General features: G+C 39.2%; 1 protein-coding gene across 1 annotated transcript in view; it reads left to right on the top strand.

Moving 5' to 3' along the window:
• The first annotated feature begins 1385 nt into the window (after nucleotides 1-1385).
• PRKCG (protein kinase C gamma) overlaps nucleotides 1386-24632 on the top strand; it is a 4166346-nt gene continuing 4143099 nt past the window's right edge. Inside the window, exon 1 of the mRNA XM_044080462.1 lies at nucleotides 1386-1788. Within this exon, the coding sequence (XP_043936397.1) occupies nucleotides 1628-1788 (161 nt within the window). The 5' untranslated portion in view covers nucleotides 1386-1627. The remainder of the gene's footprint in view (nucleotides 1789-24632) is intronic.

Genomic DNA, 24632 nt, shown 5'->3' with positions numbered 1-24632 from the left:
TTTGGATATTACCATTATGTTCTTATGTACTATGGACTTTTATCTGCACTGCTCAGTTCTGTTTACAGTGTAGTGATCTTTAAAAGCTATGCTCTCTCATGCTGCTGTAACATTTCTGCAGTTGCGTATGGGTGGGAGGTTTCATTTGTTATAGTAATGAACACTATATGACTGGTATAAACTATGTTTGGGGTACAGCAGAAGCATTACTGCACATGAAACCATGTTATGTCTGCTAGTTTTATGATGCAAAATTTTATGCAAGTTGTTCACATCTGACAGACAGCAATTCTTTAATCTGTACTTCTGAATATTCATGCATATCTTGCAGGTACACCAACTTTTTCCTCAAATCCTGACAGCTAATATGCTGACCTATTTTATATGTTCTGTAACTTCATGGTTATGTGATTATATCAGCTAAGGATAACTATAGTTATTGTCTTATTTTTTGTTCTTATTTTTTATCATTTAATAATCTGGAACAACTGGGATAAGGTAATACATATGGCAATATGTACTGAATCATTGCCTGTTTATGTACTTACTGATGTTACATGTCCATATGCCGTTTGCATTTCTTCTTCATTAATTATTTATATCTGAGTCTTTGAAAACAAGACTGCTGTTACAAGCATCTGTTAACATAAACAAGTATATCTTTGTATGGGATTATATCAGAACATCCCGTGTGTGTGTGTGTGTGTGTGTGTGTGTGTGTGTGTGTGTGTGTGTGTGTGTGTGTGTGCATGCAAACGTGTGCATGCATCTGTCTGCATATAATACATATATGTATAATATTCATACCTGCAGCTTCAACAATACTGGACATGTGACTGCATTTTTATAAAAAAAAAACACATTGCTATTCTAGGAAACAGTGTATATTATTTTCATTTTAATTATTTAGTGACAAGATAAGATTCTGTGCATGCCATATTATAGATATGAACTGTGTGGAAAACAGGTATAATAATGGATTTGCTTATGATCACACAGGTTTCTGGTGGAGATGGTAAGAAACAAATTCAAGTTTGAAAGATGTTACAAGCATCTCCATAGTTTATTACTTCAGCTTGTGAGCAATACAGCGTTTCTTTCCTCTGCTTTCTCAGTATGAGCTTAAATGAATTCTTAAAATGTTAGACAGCCTATCTGCTCTCCTTCTTCGAGAAAAAGCTTTAAAGCTACTGATGCTCATTTTGTCCTATTTGCCATTGTCGTGCAAATTATGCTGTGCAGCTTTAAATGAACTGTACCACATACTGAGAACTGTCTTGGCGTTTATCCAGACTCCTCCTTTCTCTTCCTCCTTCCCTCCTTCCTTCTAGATTGGAGAGTGAAATATACAAAGTACCTTTAGATGCTCTTCTGGTACAGAGAGCAATAGGGCTAAGCTCGGATTTCTCATTCCCAGGGATTTCCTACTGGAACATCATTGCTGATTTAGAGAGAAACTGTTTTTTCTCTCTCATTCCATCTCCAGTTTATGTCAGTTTCTATAAGCTATTGGATCTGACTACATAATCTACTTTTTCTTTGCCTCTCCTACCCCCATTTTTTCTTTTCTTTTTGTTTTCCTTGTTTTCACTCTTTTATTTCCATTTTCTAACACCTCTGTTATAATATGGCTCAGAATAATTTGGGATCCAGTGTTCATGCCGCCAATAAGTTTTACCGGAAAGGAGCCCTTAGGCAGAAGAATGTACATGAGGTGAAGAACCACCAGTTTATCGCTCGCTTCTTCAAGCAGCCCACCTTTTGCAGCCACTGTACTGACTTCATATGGTAAGTAAAGCCTCCTTTTACTTGGTGCTGGTATTCTCTGGCATCAGACTTTGTATCCACTGCAGATACAAACTACTACCATCCACCTTTCCCACCACCTTTCTGTCCTACGTGATCCGAGAAAGAGAGAGGTGAAGACAGAGGTTGAGGTGAAAACACTAAGCAGGTTACTGCACTGTTTTAAGACGGCCCTCATCTACCTTACACCTGCCAATCATTCTCTATTCTCCTCCCACATCAGGGGGTCTGGATTTAAATTTCTTTTTTTTTTAACAGCATGCAAAGTAACTTGTTACCAAACTCTTGAAATACAATTACTTAAAACAATAGTGAGCTTCAACAAGCTGCCCTAACAATTCATGGCAAGTTTAAAAGTTTAGAGATCGCTGTTTAGATTACCACATGTGTTAGATGACAGTAAAACCCATCAGGCTGGTTGCCAGTGTTTCACATTTCTGAAGAAAGTTTTAACACCAGTTTTAAATGGTAGCATGCAATCTCTAGCTGCTGAATATAGATGCCAGCAGAATCACTAGATAATGTAGTTTGCAACTGACCTATTGAAATAGCTTTTATCATAGTCATTTGACAGTTTTAGCTTAACATTTATTTACAAAATCTCACCTACACACAGTGCAGCATGGTTGCCATTTGGCATGGATGGCAAGAAAGATTAATCCACCTACCCTTCTTTTTAACTGTCAGGCTGTTAGCAGTTTGTAAGGATTATCTTTATGCTTATTTTCCTATTTATTTGCTCTGGTGGCCGCTGCCTGCTGTTATTGGCATTGTCAGTTTCATATTTACTAATCATTCACATGACTTATGTCACAGTTCATTAGATGAGTACCAGGGGTTATTCCAATACACCATTATTTTTATTTTTCATAATAATTGCACCTGATTTTTTTGTGATATTATGTCACTTGATCATGTGAAATATTTTTCAGTAGTGGATGCAAATTGCAGAAGAAAATAAAATGGTGTTGTAGTATGCATATTTGACTGTTTTTTTCTGTATGTCTCTCTAGCCACTGATGCATCTAACGTCTGTTAGCTTGACTTGAGAGAACCTTATCATTCAGACTGTTTAATTTGCAAGCAAGTTCTCACTTCACTGAAGCAGTCAGTACAAGCAAAATAGTAAAGTATGACTCTTTCATGTGTGTGTATGCATCCACAGCATGGACTGAAAATTATTCATATCAAATTTAGATGACAAGTTTGTTTTCCTCTGGCATACTCGGATTACCTCGTAGCTCTGCAAAACCTCATTTGGTTAAAAGTTTTGTTTCTTGTTTTAATGGAAAAACTGATGTAGCAGCCTTACATAGGATTAATAAGCACACAGATGCATCCGTTTAACCCACTAAGTTCCACTTGTGAATACAATGCATACGGTTAAGTGAAACAGCTGCAGTAAGTAGAGGTGGAAATAAAAACAAAATGGTTGCAGATGGCTGTTAAGTATACCACACTGACCCACTTAAAATATTCTACGAGATACTATTTCTAGCAATCTACCTACTGTTCTCATCTCCTCATCATTTCACTCTGCCTCTTTTTTTCTCTCCACTTAACATCAGGAGTTCTATATTTGTCTCTTGCTGTCTCTCTCTCTCTCTTCCTCACTCTCATACTCACATATGGACACCCATGCTTTCAAATAATGACACATTTAACTGCAATCTTGATTTTCGGAAAAGGAAGTTTCAAATCAGATATAAGGACTTAAAATGTATGGATCCAGTTCAAAGTATTGCAAGTCAGATCAAAGCAGAAGTGAAGCTCGTCTGTGAGTATATAATAGCATGGCTTAATGGCGCAAAGCGTTAAAGCCGACAGACACAAATTGCTTCATCTGGGGGAAGCCCTGTATGTTTAACTCTTCTGTTACACTATGCCTTGCAGGCAGTCTTACATTGCATAAGGAAGAAGAGCTGCGAAGGAAGACTGCTCCCAACTCCCACCCAAGCTGTCTCCATAAGCATTTTGAAAATGATCTCTAACAGATTCACAAGTTAGCATGGCCATTAAGGAGTATATAAAAAAAAATCAAAACTTAAGTATTTAAGCAGGAACACAAAATGAGCTGGTATGTACGTATGTGTGATTGAGTTCTTACTCCCAGTATAACATATGTAGTTGCATATAATTTAATTATCTAAAAGGGAAGGACTGAAAGCAGGCACAATATAACAAGGTGGAAAAATTAGATGAACAAGGCGAAGTATGGTACACTGCTTTAAATATAGCAAAGCAAAGAGAGTTAGGTGTTGTGAGAAATTATCACCTTTACAGCTACAATTCCAGCTTGTGTAACAGCACCCAGGAGGCTGAATTGCTTTATTTATAGTAACATATGGTGGCTGCATGGCTTTATCTTGCTTACTGTGACAGTGGTACATGTACAGTTATCTGCAGAATGGCTTTAGATACTTACTCTGAGATATCTATCTGTATGTATCTATATATATATACATATATATATATATATATATATATATATATATATATATATATTTTTTTTTTTTTTTTCCATAGCTCAAGGTTACTAGAAGAAATCCGTGATACAGTAAAACACCTGAAGTTCATCAAATCAGATATTTACTAGAAAAACAATACGTATAAATGTCAACTCTTCTAAGGAGAAATGAAAGGGAAGCATTATTTTTTAGTTGTGGTGACTTTGTGTGCTTGTGTGCACATTTGTGTGATTAGATGTGAATGCATGCATGTGTAGACATATGTACATGAGCACACGGATGTGTGTGTGTGTGTGTGTGTGCGTGCTTGCGTGTGTGTGTGTGTGTGTGTGTGTGTGTGTGTGTGTGTGTGTGTGTGTGTGTGTGTGTGTGTGTGTGTGTTTCTTTATGATGGTGAGGTTTTCGGGTATAAGGGTAGCCATAATGCTGTCCTTCTTCACCTTAATTCCTCATCCTGCCCTCCAGAAGACAATGAATGCTATATCACAATAATTCAGAATATAAGCACAGCAACATTACACAAAGTATGTTAATATACCCGAACAACATTTCATTATGCATCATATAAAAATTGTCATGATGTAATCAGACTTCATTTTAACACTTGATATCACAGGACCAGAGTGTGTAGATTTATTTGTGATTTTATGTAAGGCTGAGTGATTTAGCTGGCTGTTGCATTTTCCATTGAAAAGAAAAAAAAGAGTGGTGTATTGTAGGGTCTATAAAATTCTGAGCAAGTTACTATTCACAGCTTGACAGGCTCTCTGAAACCAACCTTGATTCAGATACCTAGTTTATATCAGTTTTGAGATATATTAAATATGTTCTTGCTATCCATATTTTTTCTGTAATTGCAATGAAACAGTATTTATTTATAAATTGGTATATGTGTGGTAAATTTTCTTTACCTGTAAGAGTATTTTAGCTACTAAATGTGGTTTAGGTTATCATGTGCAACCCAACTACTCAAGATAGTGCTTCAGTGTTTCCAGGGCCTGTGTAAAGGCTTTGTGGCATATCTTTAATGTGTGTGTAGTGTTCCTTTGAAAGATGATTTTCGGCAAAAAGAAACCTAGTCCAAGGACTTATCTGAAAGCCCAAACACCTTTTATACTATAATTCTGAGCCATACTAGGAGACATTTAGACCCATGATTGTTATGTCACCAGGACCAACAACTTACTTGATGTTTATCAGACCAAGAATATCGCATGGAGTGAGTTACTTTTTTATGGTGCTCTTCTTCAGACAATGAATAATCAAAATGAGCTAAGAATTTAATGAAAAGTATGTTTGTTGCTGACATAAAATCAGCAGGCGAAGACAGGCTTTAAAGGACTTCAGAGTTAACACTCTTTCCCCTGCATATTCAAATCTCACTAATGCATTGTTCGTACCTGATGCTTTGAATGTTATGTTTTAAATTAGCTGTGTCATATGCTTTGTTTCTGGTGTGTATTTTCTGAAGAGTGATTGCAGAGACATGGTTGGTTATCCAATTAACTTGTCAAAACATAGCTTGAAAATACATTTCTAGTCACTTACATGAGACTATGAACCTAAGAACCTATGAACATTCTGCTCACTGGCTAAGTTGCTGTTTTTACAGTAGATTTTATTTATTTATTTTTTTATATTTGTTTGCTTGCCTTTAAAAATTAATTTACTGTGGGAAAAGGAACTGGACTAGCAATGTGTATGATTTGCTTTAATGGTCTGAATGGTTATTAGCTTTGTATTTGTATGTCTGAATGGTTATTACCTTTGTATTTCAAAGTGCATAATTGGTTATGTGTTATTACTACATGCTCAACATTAGAGAAGTTGCACTGCTTCTACAACATTTTTGGTTAAATGGTTGTTTCAATAAAGAGTTGGCGTGATAAAAAAATAATTTGGTGCAATCGCTGATGGACTTTTCAGTACTTCTAAATGATTAGCTGGTATATCCTTTTAAATACACTTTGTCTTAGTGACTCTATAGTCTAACCATCCCTTTCCTTTCTTCATTCTAATTCCTACCTCTCCATCCTGTAATGTTTACCTACCCCTTTTATTGCTAGCGCCAAGTTATCTGTATTTAATATTACATCTAGTAAAAATCTCTTTACTCTGACAGTAGTAGCTGTTATTATCAATGTCTTATTAAATATATTTTCCCAAAACCATGTCTCCAATAAATGACCTAGAGGGTCTTTTACAATTTTTGTGTAACTCCAACCCAGATCTGTTCATGTTCTTCCTATTGCATTGTGAATGCCTTATATCATGTTAACATTGTAGTACAATGTATAACCCAAACACACTCTGTAAAATGCAATGCACACTGACTTGTAATGCACAGCATACCACTTCTGTTTGTATTGTAACTAGATTTTGTGTCTGTCTTATGAAGCTTCTCTTACTGGGTCTGTGTTGAAAATGGCTTCTGGCTCAATTGGACTAACCTAATTAACACTGCAAATAAAATAGTTAAACAAATATATAAGTATGCAAGTAAGTAAACAAATTAAATAAATAAGTAAGTAAAATATGTTTGATTCATTTACGTAGGTTCATAGGTTCATAGGTAGGTTCTAGGCTATCGGCCCTAGGGCCTATATAAACCTAGCCAAAAGATACCCTGGCTTTCGCCACCCAAGAAAATTATTTTTCTGTGCTGGTATAGGCTGATTAGCTTATATTAATTGAAATAATCTATGTATTATTTTATTATTAAAGAAGATTTCCTTCCTATTTCTCTTTTTCTCTCTCTCACTTACTCTAGAGTCCAGGAGGATGGCTTAATGGCTAAGGTGTTTGCCTTACTAATGCAAGGTGCAGGGTTTGAGTCTCACAAGGGATAATTGGCTAGACTTAAAAATGGCTCGCAAGGGCAGTTAGCTTAGTACTATGAACTAAACTAAACTATGAACTAGGTATACAGAATTGTTAAGTGACATTTGTGCTACTAGATAGCAGGATGTTACTTACATGTTAAGAACATACTGCTGTTGTCCATGTTTCAAACATGGCAATCTAACTGTTAGTTTACATGTCTTTTGGGTCATTCATATATTTAATTTTCTTTCCTCTTAATAACAAGTTAGCCTACAATGATTTTGTTAAAGTAGGGCATGCACTTCGATCATAGATTCTCAATCAGAGCATGAGTGTTGTAGAAGAAAGTCTGTAGACCAAACGTTCATTAATCCATTTGGCTCAGGGGACTTCTGATTTAGATCTCAAACTCTCATTTAAAGTGCTGCAGAGTTTATTGAGTTTATAGACTGAGCTTTCATTAACCCACATGAGTCAAGGGATTCCTGATTTAGATTTCATTCTTCTGAATAATGCACAAGGGTGACGTGGATAGAGTTTTCATTAACTTAGGGCTCAGGAGAATTCTAATAAAGTCTCATTTTTTGGTCAGAGCACTAGGTTTTCAGTGTGCAGATCTTTTATTAAATCCACTCACTGGCTTCAACTTCTTAAAGCTTTAACTTTTCAACACAGTTATATAACATAGTGAAGAGAGTGCAGTTTTCTTCAATGTATCCCACTGTTACTATGCCTCTTGGGGTTAACATTTAAAAAGGTCCATTGACCTACCTAGTAAACAAACATTTTAAGGAAATAACTGAAATGGCTCAACTTGCTTAGATCGCAATATCGCATTACAATGTATTAACATGTAGAAAAGTAATTAGCAGATTATTTTTGTATGGGTTCATGATCCTGGCATTTGCCTTACCATGAGGAGGTAGACTTTAAAGAATCCTTCCCACTATAAAAAGCTGTGTACAGGTCAAATTACTTAAAGAGCTAAACCATGCATATGTCTGGAATACATTTAAAGATACATTTCTATAGATATTTTAGCAAGCAAAGTGCATAGTCTCAAATTATGACTAGCACGAGAACAGATCTTCAGCCTATTTCATATTATCTAGGCATAGATGAGGTAAGAGGTGGGAGGTAAACAGATATATGATGCCTACATATATAAATATAATGATACATCCTAGCTAATTGGCCTAGTCTGTGCGACACTAATAAAAAAAAATTGTGAGTCCCGTGGACCTTCCGCCTGATAAGTGTACTACTTTACAAAGGAATTGTTGTGTCACAGTTGAAATATATGTTCAAATAAGCCAATCCTTTAGGTCTACCATGTCTGTGGTAAAACATACAACATTCACAACATGCTCTGTGGCATGTTTATGGACATCACTGTTAGTCCATTATACACAAAATCAGTTGTATGGCCAAAGTGACACTTCTGCATTGGCTTGGAAGACCTCACTGGGTTAGTGACTCTTTTTACCAGGACACAAAACAGAAAACAGCACAAAAAAAGTATTATATCAGCATTTCATATGCACTACAAAATTCAAGTTAAATAATGCAGTGTAGTACATGGAAACACAACAGGTAATATACATATACATATATATTTAAACTTATTAAAGACAAAACTGCACAGAGCATGCTCCAATGGAAAAATACTTTGCTAATATTATGGCACTCCCACTTGTTACCTGAAAAGTTGTGGCATGTCCCCAAGTCATCTACTATGGAGGTAACCAGTAGAATTACTCACTTTTTAATTTTTACTCACATTGTATGAAACACAGTGATGAACCTATGGATCAGAAGATAAGGGCAGTATTACTGATTGTATGGAGTACTGTGCAAAGAGAAAAAAAATAGTCAGAGTAGTGTTTCACATATACAGCTGGAGAAATTGGGCTTTTAATATATGACTAAGAAAAGACGATGTGCTATTAAAGTGAGGAAATGAATGGAAGAAAAAGGGGTTTGACAAGGATACAGTAGGAATTAATGTTTATGAGAAGCTGACATAGGCATGCACATGCTCAGTTGCATGCAATCACACGTGACTGCACTCTGAAGCCCATTTGTGCCTATTGATATAATGAAAGAGATGTCCAATGGTTAGGAGAGGAGAATGCTTAGAAATAAACTGAAAAATTGTGTTAAGAAGCGAACAGGAGGTGGAGGAGGGAAGGGGAAGCCAAATGTCTCAAAAGGAAATTAGACTAATTTATTTAACTGTGTGCACCTAACTGACCTGACAGCAGGTACAACTACATATGCGAAGTATAGCAACATAGAAGGCAGAGAAGAGGAAATTTTAATGGAGCTAAACCACTGTAAATCAGCTATACCAACTACACTGGGAGAATTTTTTTCTAGTAAATATACCATTGCTGAGGTAGTTTTACACATCCACAGGTAGTGAGTTTGATAGGCCTTCTCTGATTATTAATCACAGTCTAGTGGTCATAGGAAGCAGAGTGTGTAGGGATAGGATGTTCATTACAAGTCTATTTGGAGACAGTGTCCTTGCTGTCTATAAGCCTGCCTTTGTAAGAACTTGTGAAATACACGTAGGTGTTATCTGGTTGTGATGCACTCTTCATTTCATTTCATAGGCACAGCACATTAATGGGAAGAAATGGATGCATCAGTTGCTAATTTTGCCTTAGCAGCTGTTAACAGGAGTTAGAGAATTCACTTCTTTTGGTACAGTCCATTTACATCAGCTGTTGTTGATCGTTAAACTTGGTTGTGAAGACCTACACCTGCTCAAATCTTAGAAGCTCACTGGTACAGAGGGAGATCTTGTATCTGTCAATGTCGATAGACAAGATTCAGTTAACAAATGCAGTGCCAGAAATCAGCCTGAGGTGTTGGGATTTCAGTGCTTGGTAGCCAGCCACTCCATCTCTAAGAAGGGAGGCAGCTGAGTTCTATATGTAGACAGATGTCCACATTGAAGTTTGCATGATGAAGTATATGACTGCTTTCTACATGGACAGCACTATATTTTGGACAGAAAGGGATGGCTAACAATAAGTGAGCCTAAACAAAATGCTTTATAGTGAGATGAGTTTGTAGGTGCTAAACAATTTTTTTTTTATCTGAGAGGGAGCAAATAGTTGTATGGAACTCAGAAAAAAATCTATATCTGTAGTTTGATGTCTGTTTCACTTGCAAAACAAATATAAAAAAGGATTAATGCAAATTAGAATTGGTTTCCTCAAGGTGAACACTACATAATTTTTTAAATGTGTGCATGTGTGTCCTTGTGTGTGTGCGTGTTTGTGTGCGTGTGTGCGTGTGTGTGTGTGTGTGTGTGTGTGTGTGTGTGTGTGTGTGTGTGTGTGTGTGTGTGTGTGTGTGTTTGTGCGTGCACACTCATGTGTGTGTGTACCTTCTGCTTATTTGACTGTTTATTTTTACTTACAGTAGTTAAATGGACTGAATGTTCCATCCTTGCACATTACACAGTCACAAGGATGGGAATTCTGCATTTCATTTATATCCCTACAGAAGCAAAGAAGCTAAAAGTCTTTGAATGAATGAAATTGTTGTTGATTTTTTACTTAGTCACTGCATTTGTAAGAATATAGATAAAACATTCATCATATAAGGACACAACGATTCTTGATCTTGATTTTAAATTCATACTTAACAATAACATTCATACTGTGCTTCACTTCAATTAATGATTTGGGATCTGTTTTTTTTTTTAATTCAATGATCATTTTGATGTAAAAAATAGGATGTCCTCTGCAGAGTTCAGATATGAGCAAAACACTTGTGCACAGAGCTGAATTTTTATCATCACTAAGCTGCTAAAAATAGCTCACATGCCTTGGAGGAACATATCATCTGTATGTATCAAGAAACATATTAGTTGCATGTGACGCAGTCCTTTCTACCCTTTAACATTTGTCAGGGTCATTTCATGTCATGCAGAGAACATTTGTAAAAGTGACAAATGCACTTATGCTACAGCTGTGAAATTACCTGACAATACATTTCCCTATGTGCCATTAAATAGCACTAATTTTTACTTTTTTTCTTTATATACTATTTGACTGCGTACTTTTTGACTATTATTTATTATAGCAATAAACGATGATGTTGATGTGGTATATTGAAGATTTACCCACAGTTGGTATGGTTTAATCATGAGGACGAAGCCCGAGTGATTAAATAAAGCCAACCATGGCTAAAATTCAATATACCACAACCACGGAGTCGGTTATTGCTATTATACAATGACATTATTTAAAGAAAAAAATACTTATGTTTCTTAAATAATGTCTTTGTATAATGGCGCATTACTGTTTTTCTTTGGCTGGTGGTATACTGCTTCCTTGTGTTGATGTACTGCGCATGCATATGGGACTTGCATTCCGATGTATACCCGGTACATCAGTGCTCAGGAAAGTAAGCAACGGAGAAAAGAAGATCTCTGTTGCTTCGCTTTTCCTTTCTTTTTTTTTTTAATTAAAAAAAAAAGATTCCAGAAGTTTAGGGTAGGAGAGAGACAGAATGGAGGAAATACAAGGGAAATCAGGTACGTGTCTTTAGTTTTAAACAGCATAACTGATTTCCCTTGTATTTTCTGCATGGTGTCTCTCGTATCTCCGGAGTCTGGACTACAAATTTTGTTTTTATTTTTGTTGAAAAAAAAAGTTAAAATTAAAATTAAAGAATATACCAACGGAAAAAAGTCCAGGCGACTGGACCTTTTTCTGTTGGTATTTTTTCGGATTTACAATGAGCACGCTGATTGGGTTGGCCAATCAGTGTGCTCGTTTTGGAATGTTAATGGCCAGTCATTGTATAATAGAAATTTAAACCTTCACAAGGCAATGTGCAATGAGTTCTGAACTTGCCAGGCAGTTGATTACGAAGCTTTCTCCCACTTCCTAAATTGCTTTCATTATTTCTAACCTTAATTCCTTCCTTGATTTCAGTACTACATTGATTAAATATATAGAAAACCACTAAGAGTTTTCATGGAGTTTAAATCTTATTTGAGTTCTAACTTCTTTTGAATTTAACAGTAAATTTTGAGCAGCAGTTCATTTTTGCTAACATCAGTTTAATTTTCATTAATCTTTGAAACATAATGCAGTTTTGATAATCTCTTTTGGGAAAATAACATAGAAACATGTTGCATAAAATATAAGCTCGACAGGCACAAATAAAAAAGGCGGTTATAACTGCATTTTCCATGATATATAACATTTATCATGCAAATATGAGTCTGAAGAACAAGTGGATTATCATGTAAGTACCCAATTATTGTGTAAATTCCCAATATTGAGAAAGGTGTTCCTCTTCTATTTTCCTATGATGTTCATTTTGGGTTTAATAACTTTTTATATTATAAAGGTACACCTTTTGTTCCTTCATCCAGATATCTGGGTACTTTCAGAGTATTTAAAAATTATAAGCAGGGTCACTTCTATAACCTTTGGATCTTGGACCTCACCTTGATGGAAGTGCTGTATATCCATAAATCAAGCTCAAGTAACTCACATGGGTGGCCTCAACCTCGTCTGTGACATCAACAGGACTTGTTGGCGGGACAGATTTATGTCCCAGAGACTCCCCCATCTATGGAATAGACTCCCTCTCCACATCAAGCAGAGTACCTCATAATCCCTTTTTAAGTGCAGCCTGGATAACTGGATGGGAAACAGAAAATATACCCCTGGGATTCCACCCATGTCCCTGCTGGACAGGGGAATCAGGTGCTGAATTGTCTAAACATGGGCAAAACTCTTGTTTAGACTTATAAGGGCCTGAGGGCCAATAGCCTAGTAACCTCCTATGATCCTATGTAGGGATGCAGGGAGGCATTTGTGACACTGCATGCCCAGCTATCTGGAATTTTGTAAATAATTCTATATCATTTGTGAATATTGATACAATTTATACAGAAATGTATGTTATGTACTAAGCTTCAAGAATATAACCACAACATACCCTGCTGGAACATAGAAAATTAACTTCCAAAAACTTAAGAATAGCTGAGGTTAAGTTACTTTGTAGCTGTGCCATAAACAAAAGATGTTATCTGTCAGTTTCAGTTCAGTAACAGACACAATGTCTAGAGCTAGAAGTTTTTTGTATTGTCTTGGAGAAAAGTAATTACTAGGTTTCAAATGTAAAAGAGTTTTATTGTTTTACAACTTCCAAGATCTGCAAAGATCTTAGATATATATTTTTCACACAGAGTTGTTAAATTTTGTTAAGTTTCTGTTTAGCCTGAGGACTGAAATCAGGTGACAAAAAAGTGATGTTATCCAAGATGGCCCAGCAGTAATGTTTGATATCAATTTAAGAACTCTCTCAGAGAGACACTGTGCATTTTGTATTATCTCTTTGACCTGGAAATATCCACTCATCATCATCACAATATGCACTTGCTGTAAGTAAGATTTAGGGCATAGTATCTCTTTTAGATACAGATAGTAGGAATATAGTAAAGATTAGTTTAGATGTTTTCTTTGTTTATTTGAGACTGTCCTGCAGTGTTGTTTTAAATATTTCCTGTGATTTTGAACTCTGAAGTTACTGTGTTGTTTGACTTAGTATCGTCTTGTTCCTTTATTATTTAATATTAAATATATTTAAGCTTACCTTTATGGCTGATATTTGTGAGACATATTTAAGCTCTTAGCATACTTGAATATGTATTTGGTGACACTGTACAGGCCGCTCCAACAGCCTTGCTCTTGGTCAGACTTTCATTTGGATTATTAGTAACACTACACAGTAGGATTGGACACCCTTTGGTAAGGGCCTTAAAGTAGAAGATAAGAGGTTCTGGTGGCAGTGATGACTACCTTATAGTCTGGGCATAAGGGGGCATAGATAGTAAATCTGTGCCAGCCTTTTCCAGGTGTGAGTTTGTTTATAAATCAAATCTCAAAGAGTGTGTGTGTGTGTGTGTGTGTGTGTGTGTGTGTGTGTGTGTGTGTGTGTGTGTGTGTGTATGTGCATCTCAATGTTTAAATGCTACTTGGGCAAGAACATGAAGCATTGGTTGGACAGAAAGAGTGTTGGGAGGACTTGGCTTGGATCCCTGGTTAGGGACTTAACTCTATAGCTGTGCCAGTGGGGAGTCTTACTGGGGATCTGAAGAGAGAGGGAGAAACCAGCCCCAGACTGACTTTGATTTGTGTTTGCTCTTAAGGGAAATTACACTTTACTGTGTGTGTACTTGTCTTCCTTCCAATGTGTACGTCCCCTAGCTGTTGACAGTGGTGAGGATTGAGGCTCCTTGATTACTGGGCCAGTGCAGAGGCATCACATATTAATTGGTGGACAGTGGTGGGATATCCACATCACATATTAATTGGCTTGTAGTGGTGTGGATATTGAATTCCTGTAGCTTGTGTACAGTGGTCACTGAAGGTGTTTGTACTCTCAATCAGCCATGCAGTGAACATCCAGATTTTCATATCACAATTGTTTTATTTATTTATTTTTGCTAGCGTAGCTAGTCAGGGAGAACAGGCAAACATGTCAGCAGAAGAGTATAACATGTTGAGAAGGAGCCAGTTGGCTGAGATGTGCCAGGCTAAAGGACTGGTGCATGCCAGTCTGACTAAAGCAGACATGATTGCAACTTTAGTCACAGCTGCATCACAGAATATCAACCAAGAGGACAATCAGACTGGCCTTGAAGATGCATAACTCCCAGAAAATGGACAGCTCAACCTTTCCACAGAGAACTTAAAAATCCATCTGGAATTAAATATACTTGAGCTGGAGGCTAAGCATTTAGAAATAGACACACCAGAGAGACTGAAACATCTTGAGGCTGAGGAAAATGAGAAACTGTGATGTTTGGAGGCTGAGGAGAAGGAAAGGCAGAGACAACATGAAACGGAGATGCTGACTCTTCACCAGAGTCATGGAGGTAACAGGGAAGAGAGTAACCAAACCCCAGAAGCAAAAAAGGTCAGTAAATTCTTCCACAATTTACAGAGGGGGATAATTTTGATAGTTTCATTCATATGTTTGAAAGGGTATGTAAACAGTATAATGTTGACCAAGGGCTCTGGGTATGGTTCCTGACCCCCTTATTCCATGGTAAAGCCATAACTGCTATTTCTAAATTGTCTGATACTGATTGTTTAAATTATAGTGTAAAGTTCTGTCTTTTAGAAAGATTTAAATTAACATCTGAAGCTTATAGGAAAAAGTTTTGTGAGCATAGACGCAAGGCAGATGAAAGTGTGTAGGAATATTTTGCTGAACTAAGCACTTATTTTCATAGGTGGGTGAGTGCATGTCAGGTCACCACTTTTGAATGGCTGGCAGACCTTTTGGTGAGGGAACAAGCCCTTAGCACTTTGCCTGAGGACATGAGAATTTGGTTAGCTGATAGACAATGCAATACAGCAGATGAATTAGGGAAGAAGGGAGACCTATGTCTAGTAAGCAGTGCATCACTGCACATAAAAGGGACACCCAGTGCTGCTCATGGGTCTAAGGGAACCCATGGTGGGCAGCCCAGACTGCCAACAACAGAGTCTGCCAGCAGCAGGGGAAGCCACTAGTCCAGGTATATGTCCAGGACCAAAGGTTAAATGTTTTAAATGCAACCAGTGGGGTCATGTAGAATATAGATGTCCATGGAGGCAAGGTGGGGAACAAAAGGTGGGAGAGTCAGTAAGTGGGAATGACAAAATGTCAGCAGTAAATTGCCTCGAGACAACAAGGGTACCAAACTCCCACAAGAGGTTATATCATATTTTAGTGGATGGGAAAGAGGCCACTGCTAAGAGAGACACAGCCTCTGACCGAACCGTTGTGAAGCCTGCAATGGTTACACAGGAATACTACTTGCTTGGGCAGTCTACTCCAGTCAGAGCTTTAGGAGGGATCCCATTCCAAATACCTTTGGCTAGGGTTCAGCTTAACTGGAAGAGTGGAAAAGGAAGCCATCAAGTAGGTGTGTTTGTGGATATCCCTGCAGATGTCCTGATAAGGAATGATTCTGATAATGTAGAACCCTGTGTGCATGCAGTTACATGCAGTCAGGCTTGGAGACAAGCATCTGGGTCTGGTCACTATGGGGAGAATGAGACAGACCACATACATGCAGCCAGGACTGGTGAGGTTGTTACTTAAGGGAGGGAGCTACCCTATAGTAGTCAAACTTAAGGTGAGCCACAGCTGCTTATGGGTACTGATGTTCCCTTGGACAGAATGACTGGAAAGGCAGAGGTGAGTAGTAGCACCCAGGCTGACAGTGATGCACCACTGTCAGAGAATACCAGACTTCCTGTGGAAGGGGAGCTTGGAAGGGCTCAGCTCTCAGACCCTACATTACAAGGCCTGAGGGAGGTAGCTAGTGAAGCACCTGATTCTCAAGGGAAGGGGGAATCTGTATACTGGGACAAAGGCTTACTGTATAGAGAGTGGGCCCCAGAGGGAGGGCTAGAAGGTGAGAGAATACAGCAGTTGGTAGTGCCCAGAGCCTACCGTCTGGCATTCCTAGCCATAGCCCATGATATTCCCTTTGCAGGTCATATGGGTATAAAACATGCAAACAGACATATTATGCAGAACTTTTATTGGCCTGTGATTTCTAGAAATGTAACAGGGTACTGCAGGACCTGTGAGCAGTGCCAAAAGGTAGGCAAGGCAGGAGACAAGGGGAAAGCTCCTTTGATGCCTTTGCCTATGAATGAGGAGCCATTTCAGAGGGTAGCTATGGATATTGTGGGGCTCCTGAGTACCCCAAGTTCCACAGGGGAAAAGTTATATCCTATTGGTAGTAGATTATATTACCAAATACCCTGAAGTGGTAGCTCTGTCCTCCATTGAGGCAGTAAAGGTGTCAAATGGTTTGTTAGAGATTGTTAGCAGGGCAGGTTTCCCAAAGGAAATACTGACTGACAGAGGTGCCAATTTCATGTCAGACCTGCTGGCTTGTCTGTGGAAGTACTTTGAGGTGAAGCTCTGAAAGACCACCCCCTACCATCCCCAGACTAATGGTCTTGTTGACAGGTTAAACTCTACATGCAAGACGATGCTATGGGCATTTTTAGACCAGTTTAAGAGGGAGTGGGACAAATATTTGCCCCATCTATTTTTTGCTTACAGAGAGGTGCCCGAAGAATCCAAAGGTTTTTCACCCTTTGAGTTTCTGCATGGGCATAGGGTGAGGGGACCTCTAGCTTTGATTTGAGATAAGTGGGAGGATGACTGTGAATCCCACAAGGAGTCTGTTGTGGCATATGTCCTAAACCTCAGGACAAGGCTCAGGGAACTCATCGGCTTGGCCCAGGAGAACCTGGTAGAAGCCCAGCAGCAGAAAAAAGTCTGATATGACTGGAATGCTTGAGCTAGAGAGTATGCTGTGGGGCAGCAGGTAATAGTTCTCATTCCTGTCAGACACAGCAAGCTGCAGGCAGCTTGGCAGGGACCCTACAAAGTGGTAAGGAAGGTAAGTGATGTTAACTACATGGTAGAACTGCTAGGCAGTAGGCAGGGGCACAAACTGTACCATGTTAACGTAATGAAACCTTACCATGATAGGGAGGCCCTTGAGCTGAGTATTTGCAGTGGATAGCAGGAGGAGCCTGAGGGGGATCTGGTGACTGATTTCCTCAGTGAGGCACAGACTGACACCTCAGTGGAAGGGGTAGCAATGTCCCAGCAGCTATCCCCTACCCAGGTGCGAGAAATCCGAGCAGTATTACAGGAGTTTGGGGACATGTTCACTGGGAAACCAGGGTGCATGCATCTAGTGCAACACCATCTGGATACAGGACCCCAAAGGCCTATTAAGCAGGCCCCTTACAGGGTGCCTGAGAGAATGAAACAGACTCTGAGGGAGGAGATACAGGAAATGTTGGAACTAGGGGTAATCCAGGAGTCCAGCAGCCCCTGGGCCTCCCAAGTGGTGCTGGTGCCAAATAAAGATGGCAGCAGCAGCAGGTTCTGTTTGGACTACAGGACATTAAATAGTCACACAGCGTCAGTTGCTTACCCCATGCCTAGGACAGATGAAGCCCTAGAACAGCTGGATGGGCTAAGTATCTTACCACCATTGAGCTTACCAACAGTTACTGGCAGGTGCCCTTGACTCCCAGTGCTAGAAAGAAGTCAGCCTCTGTGACTCCTTTTGGCTTGTATGAGTTCACGAAGATGCTCTTTGAGATGAAAAATGCCCCAGCGACTTTCCAGAGGCTGGTAGATCATATCCTAGCAGGGGCAGGATATTTTGCCCTTGCTTATCTTAATGATATTGCCATCTAAAGCCATTCCTGTCAGGGAGGGGCTGGACACTTCATTGGTGAGGATTGAGGCTCCTTGATTACTGGGCCAGTGCAGTGGTGTCCTAGCTGTTTACAGTGATGAGGACTGAGGCTCCTTGATTACTGGGCCAGTGGAGGGGATTCACAGCATTGTGTGGTTTTGTTTTCTCAATCTTTTGTGTTTCTATATTTAGATGTTGATCATTGCGGACTGACTAGTTGCTTTTCCAATGGAAAGTTATACTTCTGTATATATCTAAGGACTGTCGAATTAGGGACAAAGCTCCAGTAAAATAACAATCACTGTAACTCTTGCTGCATAGGAAAAATGTGAATAGATACTATATCACCAGTTAGTTCCTGACTGTAGAAAATTAAACCCATTCCAAGTTTTAGCATTCAGCTCCCTCTGTAAAGCTTTATAATAATCTAGTCTCAGCTTCACAAATAAGTGAATAAGATACTCTGAGATGATAAAATGCCTAGGCATTGAGGTCATTCTGAGACAGCAGTATCAGGACTTCAGCAGCTCAAAGACTAAGTTTCATAAGGAAAGCTAGCACCTTAGGAAATACCAGGATTTTGCATTTGCCGCCAGCTTCAAAGTTCCAAACATTCATTATCAGGTTTACTACCAGTGTAGCTCAAGTTCCATTCCTTTCATTGAAATGAATTTTATTGACTCAGTTTTTAGGTTTCTGAGGATCCACTCTGAGTTCATGAAGCAGTGAAATACTGGCATTTACCTTTACTACAATACTGTGCAATTTTGATGTTAGTATATTTAGAGGTAGTTATATTGCTTGAAGGAAGCTTGTACCTATGCGCAATGTGTTTGAAATTATTGTCAATTTAGTTTGCATATGAAGTTACTTGCAGAATAGTGATATGGTGACCAACAATATATCTGCAAAGTTTTAAGGAAATGTAGACAAACTGAATCTTTCAGAATTCATGAAGTGCTGATGGAAGGTTAATTTTCAACAGATCAATTAGCAATGTATTTATTTAAATTTACAAAACTGTTGTATAAAATTGCATCAGATAAATACAGTTTCAAATCTAAACTTTGAAAATAATCACGTTTAATTTTGCAGCATCAAATATGAATACAAATTAATGATTTAAAAATATTTTTAAAATGTTCTTAGTGTGACACATTTAAAATGAAATGCTAATGTACATCTTATACAAGGCAGAGTCTTACAGTCAATTGCATCTCAATGTGTGTGTGTGTGTGTGTGTGTGTGTGTGTGTGTGTGTGTGTGTGTGTGTGTGTGTGTGTGTGTGTGTGTGAATGTGTGTGTTTGTATGCATGTGTTGTGTTTGCATGCATGTGTGTATGCTTGTGTGTGTGAATGTGTGTGTATGCATGTGTTATTGTGTTTGCATATGTGTGTGTGTGTGTGTGTGTGTGTGTGTGTGTGTGTGTGTGTGTGCTTGTGTGTGTGCTTGTGTGTGTGCATGTGTGTGTTTGTATGCATGTGTTGTGTTTGCATGTGTGTGTGTGTATGCTTGTGTGTGTGAATGTGTGTGTATGCATGTGTTATTGTGTTTGCGTGTGTGTGTGTGTGTGTGTGTGTGTGTGTGTGTGTGTGTGTGTGTGTGTGTGCGTGTGTGTAAGAAAGAGAGTGACAGAGTGGTATGCATATGCACATTTATACATATAACATTACAGATATGATTGACACCATCATATTTTTGTATATGACACATAGTTTGCCAGGAATCAGAAAGATAAAGTATTCAAAGTCTAGAAAAAATATATTTGCATTATCTGAGTCAGACTGCATTTCAAGAATTTTAGATCAAGTCTTAATTCTTTATTGGTTTCTACCAGGCATATGATTCACATCCAGGTGCTTGGATTAATTTTGCAATACTTAATGTACAGTACAGCATAAGGGGGATGCTGCGCTCCTGAGTGTGTTAAACTGAATCTCCATCTGCCTGAGTTGGTAATAACTCAGGTGGATGTAAAATATCCTATGACAGTTATCAAACAATAAGTGGGGGGTTCTCTCTATATATACATTTTTCATTATTTATATTATTTACATTATATACTCACATTATTTACTCTACCAAATTTACATCATATTCTTTACAACCCCAACTACCACATTTTTCTTTCATTTAAAATAATCAAATTTTGAAATATCAAAGAAAAATAACACAAAATGAACTCAGTATAATTTTCTTATTAAAAATACATTCATCCACCTCATTCCATAATCACCCCTTTATTTTCCTTAGCACATCTTCATATTCTGTATTCTTGCTATCAGATTCTACATCCCCTTTTTCATAACACACTAACATCAATAAGTTAAATGTTATCCCATTTTTCAGTTTCACTTTTACTTTCCTTACACTATTTTCCATATTTTTAACCCAGCCACTGGTGTTGCACAAGCCAGTGCATTTCTTTGTGCTGGTCCCAAGCCCAGATAAATGGGGACGGTTACATAAGGAAGGGCATCCGGTGTAAAACCTCTGCCAAATAACATATGCGGACAACAATACAGATTTCCATACTGGATCGGTCTAGGCCTGGGTTAACAATGACTGCCACCAGTACTGTTAGCTAACAGGGTGCTGGAGGAAATTGGGCTACTGTTGGCCAAAGGAGAAGAAGAGGGTGGAAGGCATGCCCAAAAGCAGAAAGAGAGGAGGAAGGTTAGGAGTGTTGTAGTGAGGGTAGGAACTTTGAATGTTGGCAGTATGACTGGTATAGGGAGAGAGCTAGCTGATATGATGGAGAGAAGGAAGGTTGATATACTGTGTGTGCAAGAGACCAGATGGAAGGGGAGTAAGGCCAGGTGTTTAGGAGACTAGTTCAAATTGTTCTATCATGGTGTGAATGGGAGGAGAACTAGGGTAGGGGTTATCCTGAAGGAACAGTATGCCAAGAGTGTTTTGGATGTGAAAAGAGTGTCGAATAGAGTGATGTTTATGAAGCTGGAAATTGATGGTGTAATGATGAATGTTGTTAGTGCATATGCTCTGCAAGTTGGGTGTGCGATGGATGAGAAAGAAAAATTTTGGAGTGAGTTGCATGAAGTGGTGGTGAGTGTACCCAAGGGTGAGAGACTGGTGATTAGAGTGGACTTCAATGGGCATGTTGGTGGAGGGAACAGAGGGGATGAGGAAGTGACCGGCAGGTATGGTGTTAAGGAGAGGAATGCAGAAGGTCAAATGGTAGTGGATTTTGCGAAAAGAATGGACATGGCTGTGGTGAATACATATTTTAAGAAGATGGAGGAGCATAGGGTGACATGCAAGAGTGGAGGAAGATGCACAAAGGTGGATTATATCCTGTGCAGGATTGCCAGTCTGAAGAAGATTGGAGACTGTAAAGTGGTGACAGGGAAAAGTGTAGTTAGGCAGCATAGAATGGTGGTCTGTAGGATGACATTGGTGATCAAGAAGAGGAGGACAAGTGTGAGAGCAGTGCCAAGGATCAAATGGTGGAAGCTGAAAAAGGGTGATTGTGAGGTGGAGTTCAGGGAAGAGTTAAAACAGGCACTGGGGGGCAGTGAAGAGTTACCGAATGGCTGGGTAACTACAGCAGAGATGGGAAGGGAGACAGCTAGAAAGGTGCTTGGTGTGACATCTGGACAGAGGAAGGATGACAAGGAGAACTGATGGTGGAATGAGGAAGTACAGGAGAGTATACAGAGGAAGAGGCCGGCAAAGAAGAAGTGGGATTGGCAGAGAGATGAAGAAAGTAGACAGGAGTATAAGAAGATGAGGAGCATGGCAAAGAGAGAGGTGGCGAAGGCTAAGGATAAGGCATATGGAGAGTTGTATGAAAGGTTGGACACTAAAGAGGGAGAAAAGGACCTGTACCAATTGGCTAGACAGAGGGACCGAGCTGGGAAAGATGTGCAGCAGGTAAGGGTGATAAAGGATAGTGAGGAAAACGTACTCACAAGCAAGGAGAGTGTGTTGAGCAGATGGAAAGAGTACTTTGAGGGGCTGATGAATGAAGAGAACGAGAGAGAGAAGGTTGGATGATATGGGGATAGTGAATCAGGAAGTGAAACAGATTAGCAAGGAGGAAGTAAGGACAGCTATGAAGAGGATGAAGAATGGAAAGGCTGTTGGTCCAGATGACATACCAGTGAAAGCATGGAGGTGCTTAGGAGAAATGGCAGTGGAGTTTTTAACTAGATTGTTTAATGAAATCTTGGAAAGTCAGAGGATGCCTGAGGAGTGGAGAAAAAGTGTTTTTGGTACCTATTTTTAAAAATAAGGGTGATGTGCAGAGCTGTAGTAACTACAGAGGGATAAAACTGATCAGTCACAGCTTGAAGCTAGGTTAAGAAGGGAGGTGATGATTAGTGATCAGCAGCATGGTTTCATGCCGGAAAAGAGCACTACAGATGCGATGTTTGCTCTGAGAGTGTTGATGGAGAAATATAGAGAAGGTCAGAAGGAGTTGCATTGTGTCTTTGTGGACTTGGAGAAAGCATATGATTGGGTGCCTAGAGAGGAGCTGTGGTATTGTATGAGGATGTCAGGAGTGGCAGAGAAGTATGTAAGTGTGGTACAGGATATGTATGAGGGTAGTGTGACAGTGGTGAAGTCTGCAGTGGGAATGACAGAGGCATTTAAGGTGGAGGTGGGATTACATCAAGGATCAGCTCTGAGCCCTTTCTTATTTGCAATGGTGAAGGACAGGTTGACAGACGAGATCAGACAGGAGGCCCCATGGACTATGATGTTTGCAGATGACATTGTGATCTGTAGTTAGAGTAGGGACCAGGTTGAAGGGTTACTCCTTGAAGGCTTACCGTGGCCGAGGCGCTAGAGAATAAATATTCAATACATTATTGGACTGGCTTTTGTTGTTTTGCATCGTGGTATAGTTTATTGTTTCCTACCTGTTGTCGTTTACCAGGTTGAGGAGACCCTGGAGAGGTGGAGATATGTTCTAGAGAGGAGAGGAATGAAGGTCAGCAGGACTAAGACAGAATATATGTGTGTGAATGAGAGGGAGGACAGAGGAATGGTGAGGATGCAGGGAGTAGAGTTGACAAAGGTGGATGAGTTTAAGTACTTGGATCAACAGTTCAGAGTAATGGTGAGTGTGGAAGAGAGGTGAAGAAGAGAGTATAGGCAGGGTGAAAGGGGTGGAGAAGAGTGTCAGGAGTGATTTGTGACAGACGGGTACCAGTAAGAGTGAAAGGGAAGGTCTACAAGAGGGTGGTTCATAGGTTTATAGCTTCATAGATATGTACTAGGCTATCAGCCCTGGGGCCTATACAAGCCCTGCCAAAAAGGTACCCTGGCTTTTGCCACCCAAGAAAATTGTTTTCCTGTGCCACTGTCGAGCAGAGCCACAGAGGTGATGAAAGGGTGAATTTCCTATTTCCCATCCAATCATTAAGATTTTTCTTGAAGAGTGCTAATGAGGAGCTTTGTTTGATATAGATAGGTAGTTCATTCCAGAGTATGGGAAGTCTCTGGGACAGGAATGTATCCCTCCGGCATGTTCTGTTTATTGTGGTGACAAGGTTTAGGTCCCTAGAGCATGTAGCTCGGAGGGATTGGGATTTTTTTAAATGGAGCATGTCCAACAGCTCTGGGTTTGACATAGCTTTGTATGTTAGGCAGAGATCACCTCTGAGTAGGCGATATGTGATGGAGTAAAGCTGGAGTTTTTTGGGACGGTCTGCACAGGGCATCTGTTTGAGGCCGGTAATCCTCTTTGTGAGGCATTTCTGCGGCCTTTCCAGTTGTTTTAGATGTCTTGTGAGGTACATACCAAAAGGGGCATTGTACTCTATAGTGGGTCTAATGAGTGATGAGTAGAGGGGAACAATGACCTCTTTTTTTTTCTGGATGAGAAACCTTTTGTGATGAGGTGTGCCACGTAGAAGGATTTCCTGACTACTGTGGCAATGTGATTATCAAAGGAGAGACTACCGTCCACCTGTGTCCCAAGGTCTCTTATCCCACTTTCAGTGTTAAGTATACTACCGCCTATGTTGTAGTTCATGGATACAGAGTTTTTACCAAAGGGGATGACAATGCACTTTTTGGCATTGAGCCTGAGGCCATGACTTTGACACCAGGCATCTGTCTCAGTGAGGCCCTTTTGTAGGATGTCCTCATCGTTAGAAGTTTTGATTATGGCTCCTAGTTTGCAGTCATCTGTGAACTTCATTAACCAAAGACCTTCTGTGTTAGCGTGTACTTCAGAAAAGTAGATACCAAACAGGAGAGGACCCAGGACTGAACCCTGTGGTACTCCATT

Source organism: Protopterus annectens, chromosome 1.part1 (genome assembly GCF_019279795.1).
Source record: "Protopterus annectens isolate FY-2018-M chromosome 1.part1, PAN1.0, whole genome shotgun sequence".
Classification (NCBI taxonomy): Eukaryota; Metazoa; Chordata; order Ceratodontiformes; family Protopteridae; genus Protopterus; species Protopterus annectens.
The sequence above is the reverse complement of the archived record's forward strand: the minus strand, read 5'-3'. Positions and strand labels throughout refer to the sequence as shown.